At 40.0% G+C, this 8325-nt stretch overlaps 1 protein-coding gene across 7 annotated transcripts in view; it reads right to left on the bottom strand.

Moving 5' to 3' along the window:
- The window catches only part of nsmfb (NMDA receptor synaptonuclear signaling and neuronal migration factor b), a 43516-nt gene extending 35490 nt beyond the window's left edge, over nt 1-8026 (bottom strand). For 6 of the 7 annotated variants that reach the window (XM_044110703.1, XM_044110700.1, XM_044110699.1 and 3 more), the window contains exons 1-2: nt 7734-8026; nt 7487-7558 (exon numbers count right to left, since the gene is read on the bottom strand). In XM_044110703.1, coding sequence (XP_043966638.1) covers nt 7487-7557 — 71 coding nt within the window. In that variant the 5' untranslated portion in view covers nt 7558; nt 7734-8026. Of the gene's footprint in view, nt 1-7486; nt 7606-7733 lie in introns of all 7 variants that reach the window. The other variant, XM_044110697.1, reaches the window with a different exon arrangement.
- Nucleotides 8027-8325: the final 299 nt, after the last annotated feature.

Here is an 8325-nt window from a genome sequence, read left to right on the forward strand (position 1 = left end):
CCTCGTTCCCTTCACTCCACTGACAACAAAGCTCATGAGTCAGGAAATGATCTCTTCCCAGCAGAGCTCACAGTTCTCAGATAATAGATTGTAGGTACCCATTCTGCCTCACATCAATCTCTATTTATCAGTTGAGGAGTCTCTAATGTTGGGTAGGTATTTTTTTTTTTTTTTTTTTAGGGGGAGGAGACCTGGGGGGTTATGATAGGAAGTGTATTACCCTGAAGGACAAATTGATCGTATTATATTCTGCTGGGGAGTGGGAAGTTTATGATTTTATGGCTTCCTATTGAAATGTGCAACCCTTCATCACCTATTCCGTTTTCAGGGCAACAGCCTCAGTCTGATTTTGAATCCACACAAGTGAGCACACAAATCATGGCTCTTGAAAAGCTTTCTGTTAAACTAAACTAAAATACCATGCGTCTTTCTTTCACAGCGACTCCTGTTTAATGTCTTCTTACCTAGAGTCATAAAACGTGGTCAACACTACAGCCGTTACAGGTCACTGAACATGAAGACAGACTGCGTATTCACTGATACTGTGATGTCATGTTGCTTATGGCTTATAAAGGTCAAGGGTGGCCTTCTGCAAAACCTCAGAGCCTACTTAGATGAAGGCTGCAGAACACATTTAGTTCAAATCAGGATGACCTTACCACAACCCCAAAAGAAATAATGCATCCAACTACATATTTGTGGATATTATTCATATAGTTAGAATGTCAGGAAAAATATCCTAAGTAAACCAATGGAAAGAATACATTTTTAACATTACAGGCCAGTGTGGTTACATTCAGTGATCATGTTAGTTCAAAGATGCTTCAAATGTAGCAAATGACTAAGTAATGTTTTCACAGTCCAGTTTCCTTACAACTTTTAGTTGTTTGTGTTTCTCACAGTCACTGTGTGTTTCTGAGCTCCATAATCAAGTCATAATGCCATTCATGCCATCAAAAACATACTTGGAGCTTTGCCTTCTTCTGCCATGCATGTTTGAGAAATCCTAAAACCTCCCATAGCAACTGTTCTGGGTTACAGAAATGCTCACCAAGCACCACCGTTTATACACAGCTCCTCCTTGGGGCTGCAGTCCTCAGCCGAACAAATCAGCTCCTTCAGACTAGCCAGCAGCAATTAGCAAACACCTGGTGGAACTGAACATCAGCTGAGCTCATCATAGCAGCTATTCGCTGTGGAACACTGGTAAAAACATTGTTAAGGGTTAACAGAGGGGCCATGTAGTGATGGCTTCCTGAAGGTGGAGCTTCTGAAAGAGCAGGAGTTTTTAAAGAGACAGTGGTCCAATTTCAAAGTGTTAAACTGCAAAGTTAGATTTCTTTAAAGTCATATTTGATAGCATTTTTAAAAACACTGAAGGTAACAAAGTTACTTGGTTGTGCTATGAAATGGCACTGTTTCTGGAAAGCATACAATACATTCTCTTCAAGATTAAGAGTAGCAGCAATTAATCAAGATGCTAAGCTTTAACACGAAGAGATATTTTGTAGCTATTGCATTTAAATGTGGATTTCTGAAAAGTTAAAGCAAAGTATTTTTGTCAAGCAGATTGAGCTGACAGTGGTTAGAATGGTCTTCCTAGCATAACGCTGTATGTTCTAAAACAATACAGTATGGATGGTCAGTGTGAGCTGAATGCTTAACTAGTGAGTCTCTTGAACAGATACCAGCTGCAGTGCAGACACACACACGCACACACACACACACACACTGCCCTGAAGGAACACATCCATCATCTGGATCCTCAGTCAAGCAAATGACTTCAGCAGCATGTTAGAGCCGATAGGACAAGTTCTCTGTCAATAAACAGAAGTGCTGTCCTCAAATGCTACTTTCTTGTCACTGGTGCTGTTTGGCCACTGAAGTGGCAGGAGGGTGGAAAACTGTCCAGCCAACTGAGAAATAGGTTTTCCTGCTCTGTGCAGAGTAAACAGGAGAATCTTTGACTAAACCTGATCTGGAAAGAGTAAAAGCTAAGCTAGATATGCAGATTTTTTTTTTTTTTTTTTTTTAGAAAACCAGCAATTTTAAGAAAGTAATATCAGCTGTCCAAGTTAGGTAGATTATGAAAGGATACCTAATGAGAAACTTTACTCAAAACATGAAGTGTACTCATGTTTCAAGGTTAATATACTTGTCTTATTGTAAAGAAATGGTGAACATGAACTTTTCCTTATAGTAAAATCATTTTCAGTTTCTAAGAAATCTATTTGCCCTGAGGAGGGATTAAGTCTTCTACCTGACTTAGAAAATATGGTACATTTTCTAAAAGGTGAGTTTTAGACAATGTGAATGTTTTAAGAATAAAGTAGATCCCAACTAAAACCCAGAATGAGCATAATGTTTAAAAAAAATTATTAAAAAGCCTTTACAACTGTTTCATTACCAATGTGCAGAAAACTTGGTCAATATTCTGCTAATGCCAAAAAAAGCGCAATTTTGCAATTAAAGTGTTTCCATTAAATAAGAAATGCAATCAAAATCACACATCAATAAGTTTGTTTGCATAATACGTCCGTCAAAAACTTGCTGCCCTTTAATTCTCCAGCTACTTCCTGGTCGTCTTCTTCATGGTTTCTACCAGTGGCAACATCCGCCTGTTGCTCATGTGATTCATGTGATGCGAAAAGATGCGTTTTCATGGCAGTTTTACAAAATAAATCAATTTTGTTACGACCAAATAAAAATCAAAAAGCACAAAAACTTTATATAAAAAAGTGAGGTTTTTTTTTAAGTGACATGTTTCCATTAAGCAAATTTATTTTTGAAAATGTCAAATTGTGCAATTACATGGTCAATGGAAGCACAGCTTATGACAGGATTTAAACGTTAAAAATAATCCCGTTGCCCCTGCTGGTGGAGAAACTCAGTATTTTTGACCTCTTATGTGGCTTTCAGCCAGAGAATCTGACAGGTTTATGTTTTAGAGTGAGCTGCTGGATGTTTTACTGCTAATAACCACACTGGACCGTAGCTGGAACTAATCGGTGCAGCGATGAGGACAGGGCAGCCCTGTGGGGGGAAAAGGCCATGAAATCACAAATTCGCCAAAGTGAAAACTATTAAGGCCTGAAAACTGTTGTGCTGTGCACATTTCTTCCAGAAGTGACACAAACATTTTTGAATTATTAAAGAGGATGCCATCTTTAGATCGCTTGTAATCTTTTCCACTAGAGAGGCAGACAGCGGAGGATAAAGTGGCTTTGCTGAGATGCACTACAAAAGGTTTGTCATTATATGGGACAGAGGCAGCAGGGCTCTTCACAAAGCGCTTCCAGGCTCTATGCATAACAAAAGGTCTGTGCTCCCACACTTAAATCAAGCTCTCAACCTTTTGGCTCTGTCTGTCTCCAATCCGCTTTGTATAGCAAGAGTTGTAACCAGAAGGTTACTGCTACACCATTTTCAGCACAACAAGAACGTAGTCAGAGCAAATATGCCTGTCCTGTTAAAGACGTAAAGGACAAAATGGTATAAAGATATGTGCAGCACACAAGACAAGACACGATACCGGACTCAAGAGGATGAAATGTTTTTGTTTCAGCAAAACTCAGAATCAACACTTTTTATATTCAATAAAAGAATAAAGGCCTCACAAAACTCAGTGTTTTTCTATGTAGAAAAAAATCTAATTCTAAGGTGGTTAAAGGCTAAGTATAAAGTGTCTTTGGTGTTCTCATCCAAACCACCACTGATCATGAATATAGAAGCTACTGAAAATATCCGATTTTGGTGTAAATGACCAAATCTTTACAGGCGTCTCCTCTCCTGGAATATGATAACTTTGGGTCAGATGTATGGGGTCTTCAGAATGCTCCGGCTCACCTGCTCAACTTGTTAAAGTCTTGAAAGTTAACTTTTAGGAGTTTTCTGATGGAAACGCAACAAGAATGGACCTGAAAAGTTACTGAGATGAACATATTTGAGAGGCCACATGGCACATGGTGTTACCATGACAACCACTCATTTGTTATTTTGTTTGGCATCATTCACTTAAGAAAATACTTAGAAGCTATTTGACTCATTGTGACTGTTGTTCTCACAACAAGGGCTTTTAACAAGGCTGCTGGCGGCAGCAGCAGCCATGATGTTAGCACTGACCCAAGCTTAGAGAGGTCCACTAATAACTGGACAATGACTATTAGTATTTATATTAATAATTAGCATTACAATCATTTTAAATTTGAACATAATATCTATGATAGAAGTAGGAATGAAGCGGTTAATAGGATTGTTATGAACTGATTATTGCCATAGCTGTCAATATACTTAGTAAGTGATTAATCACTTACTGACCACAGACTCATATAAGGCCATTTGCTGAAAAAATATATTAAGAACAGTACACACACTTCACACATAAGATAAAAACAACTTTGTCTGTAAATGTGTAACCCAAAACTCAAAAGATGCCATGTTATTGCATTCCAGGCAATAAAATGTTTCTGATTAAAAAAAATTTATTTAATTTTTGTTTTATTTGCATATTTCATGTATTTCTAATATTGTAATAAAAATGGCTGAAGTGGTTACATGAAAAATCTGTAGAGTGTACGTATTTTCATCATCCAACTCATCAATTAATCATCAGAATAATCTATTCCTAAAGTAATCAGTTACAGCTGCTGATTTCCAAATTAGCATCACTAAGGCCTACACTCACAACAGCAGGTCTGTTCAAATCAACATATTTTTTGTCCAACACTCGGTTTTTGCAATGTGGTTTTGCAAAATACAAAAACGAGAGAGAAAAAGAGAAACAAATCTTTCCTCCAGACTTTCCACTGCTTTACGTTTTGTGCACAACCACCAACAGAAACATGGCCTGGACGTGTCAGGCAGACAGGAAAAACAGCTTTGCCCTGCTGAGTCCCCACACATCAGATAATCCAGCAGACTCAACACTGTTAATCTCTGTTCAGATGGGATTCAGAGAGATTCAGTGAGAAGAATGGGGGGGGGGAGCCGCTCTCCAAATCTGAATTGTGGCTCACGACCGCTGACAGAGTCGTGAGTGTGTGTTGCAGGAGTCTCAGCTGCGGCCCACAGGCGTTGCTCAGTAGCTGTACCAATCAGCATGATTTGCGGAGTCACAAGTGCAAAGGGTGTAGAGAAAAAAAGACGAGCAAAACAAAGTGTGGGATCAGATATCAAAAGGTAGTGACTTGGAGCGGTCAGTGGCTCTAAAACAAAGAATTGGAGACAGAGATATACACATAACTGGAAGGAGAAAAGCTGGATTTGCATCTCGCCTTCTGAACTTAGTTAGGCGTCACAGAGCAGATCTCATCCAACACCACATTAGTCATCTGGATACCCTCAGACTGATCCGACACCAGTGCCATGAAGGCCTTTTGTAGAATGACTCAGATATCAATAAGGTAAATGCCATTCGAATTGTGCAGGAAAAGAACTGGCTGAATGAGCTTTTCCCCAATTAGCCATGGCAACAAGAATGCTAACAGGTGAAGGGAGATACAATGGTTTTCCTTTTTACAACAGCACCTGAGAGGCGGTGTGATACATCAGGCTGCAAATAAAAAAAATAATTAAAAAAAAGAACCACTAATGAGCGTCACATTGTAAGGGCTCAACAGCTGGACTGTAAAAACACCAAGGATCTCTGTGGTCTGCGGTCAGCACCAACCAGAGCCACAGTGGGAGTTTCCTGTTTTAGACCGGCCCACTTTATACAACGGGCTATTGTTATTAAAATTATGAAGCTATACGCTACACAACACACTGACTTAACTGAACAGAGGACTGCCGTGGCCGTTTCATCATCCTCATTTGGCGCTACTAATTGCGAGCTCATTTTTGTGAATAAGTTACCAACAATCTGTTTGCAGAAATTATTTTTTATTCTAGCCTTCTCTGCACCAGCCTTGCTCTTTCAACTTTCCACCGAGTTACGTCAGGTAAACATAACAAAGCAAAACAAAAAAATCAGCTTCAGCACATTTATGGGTTTATGACTAGATATATTAGTTAATTGAGATATCTCTAATTATAATAAATGATTATTCAGGGCAATCAAACAGGGTCAAATTTCTCTAAGGTTACCTTCACACCATAGGCCTTAATGCTCAATTTAGAGTTTTTGTGAAACCCTTTTTTTCTTCTTTTTTTTTTTGCGTAGTTGTTCACATTTCCAAATCCATTTGATAAGATCCCCTGTTCGTGTTTGTGATTTCAGCGTTGTTGACTAGTTTTCAAACTTTTCTCTGCATTATCGCCCACCACATTTTTTAAAATTATTATAATTTTTTTTTTTTTGTGCCTTCTTGAATCAGGATGCAGAATAGTGACATTTATTGGACATCAGTGACGTTCAGGTGGGATGAAGACAAACTGGCTGTACAGACTCAGGTCACATTTGAAAAGATCAGAAATGAAAAATAAATTTGATGTGAGTCACTTCAGACTGTAATGTGAATGTAGCTTAGCTTTAATAAATACATACGTTGGCCATATGTATTTATTGCATATGGCCACCATTTGTAATAAATCCATATGGCCTTTCTTTCTTTGAAGCCCATTCTGTCTTAAAAGAAAGAAGTGTGAACACCGTGCATTAAAACATTCACTTATATGGTTGTGTAGCACAACATTCACTTTCTTTACTTGGTGTTTTCTATCACCACAGTAAAAGTCTGTTTCACTGTGACTGCTCTTTTAAACCAAGATATTATGTAGCTTCTGCTCACAGTTAAAATAATTGTTTCAAACAGGAAGGTCAGAAAAATACTTTAGTTGCTGTTCTTATGTCAAGGTTCTAAAAGAGACACTGGGTTTAAAGTCTTAAGAGTCTTACAAACGCAGAACTCCGAAATTGACCAAAAACATTCTGACCAGTGCATATCTAACTAAGAGTGGACAAAGTACCTCTGCTCTCACCTCTGGGAGGAAATTTTGTACTCAAGTTTGAAGATTTGATCCAATTGGATCTAAATTGCGTAACAACTGGATAGATTTCAACTGTTTGAAAATGTAAGTGTGTATTTTTTACCTGGACAAAGCGAATCAGAATGAAAGGGAACAGGAATTAAACAGAAACGGAATGGCTGAAGCAGGACAGCACTGAACCACCAGCCACCACAAAACAACAACAGAAATATGTTCGGTGTTGTTGTTTTACACAAATCTTTGGAGGGGACGTTGCCTGCAAGCTCTGGAACTGCTGTGTTTCTCCAAAGCTACTTTTAAGCGACAGTGTGCATGGCAGAGCTTACTGGTTTTACTGGTGCTCGTCACGGCAGCTGGTGTCCTGCAGGTGTAAAACGTCAGCAGCAAATTAACTAAAAGGCGCGACCGCGTCTTCACTGGAAGAGGCTTTTTCAACTATCAAGCATTCATGTGAAAGTTCCAGCGTCAGGGGAGGACACCCCGCAGCTCTCCGCAGCCCTGTGTCTGTGCGGGGTGTTCCACCGCACGCACCTCGCGGGATTTCAGCTCCGACACTCACCGAACTTTTGCGGCCACGGAAGAAATCGCGTCACTCCTCAGGTTCTTCCTTTTGGACACCGCAGTTCCCATCCTGAAGTGGAAACGACCCAGAGATGAAAATGCAGAGCATTCCACAAACTGATCGGTGGCGGGCAAAAGGAGAAACCACGAGATAACGGGAAGGTAAAAAAAATTTAAAATTAAAAATTAAAATTAAACAAATAAATAAATAAATCCCAGGACATCCAGCGAATCACGACTTTTACCTTCACATGTTTGAACTAAGTGCGCCTGTGGGGCCGCGGGGGGCGCAGACAGGGTCAGGCAGCTGCGGGTTTGGCGCACAGCGCAGCAGCAGGGGGTGAAGCTCGGAGGTTTGCTCTCCTCTCCTCTCCTCTCCTCTGATGCATCTGAAGCTGCCAGGAAGGAAGCGACACCATATAAAGAGAAGCCGCCTGCACGCACGCTACGTGCCTCGAGAGGGTACGGGGTGGGCAGCTACTGCGGAGTAAACACACAGCTTTATCCCGCTGGTGTGATGCGATGCAGTGGCGGTTCTTGGTTTAATGGTTTCCCTGTTCTCTTAGTTTCCCCCCCCCCCCCCCTTTTGTGTTGTGTGTGGGTGTGTGTGTGTGTAAAAACCCGCAAATGCAGAGTATTTCAGTCCAACCTGACCAGTCTCGGTTTAATTTGCCTTTAAGCTGTTTGCTTGTTTGTTCTGTTTGCTTCTGTGTTGCCTAGCGATGGATAAGTCTGGAGGTATATCTGGTGCAAAGGTATTTATGCCTTGTAATAGTGAAATGGAGATACTTATTTATTTTAACAAATGTAAAAACAACAATTACACCTATGTTGTAC

The sequence above is a fragment of the Gambusia affinis genome, linkage group LG03 (assembly GCF_019740435.1).
Source record: "Gambusia affinis linkage group LG03, SWU_Gaff_1.0, whole genome shotgun sequence".
In the NCBI taxonomy this organism is placed as follows: Eukaryota; Metazoa; Chordata; class Actinopteri; order Cyprinodontiformes; family Poeciliidae; genus Gambusia; species Gambusia affinis.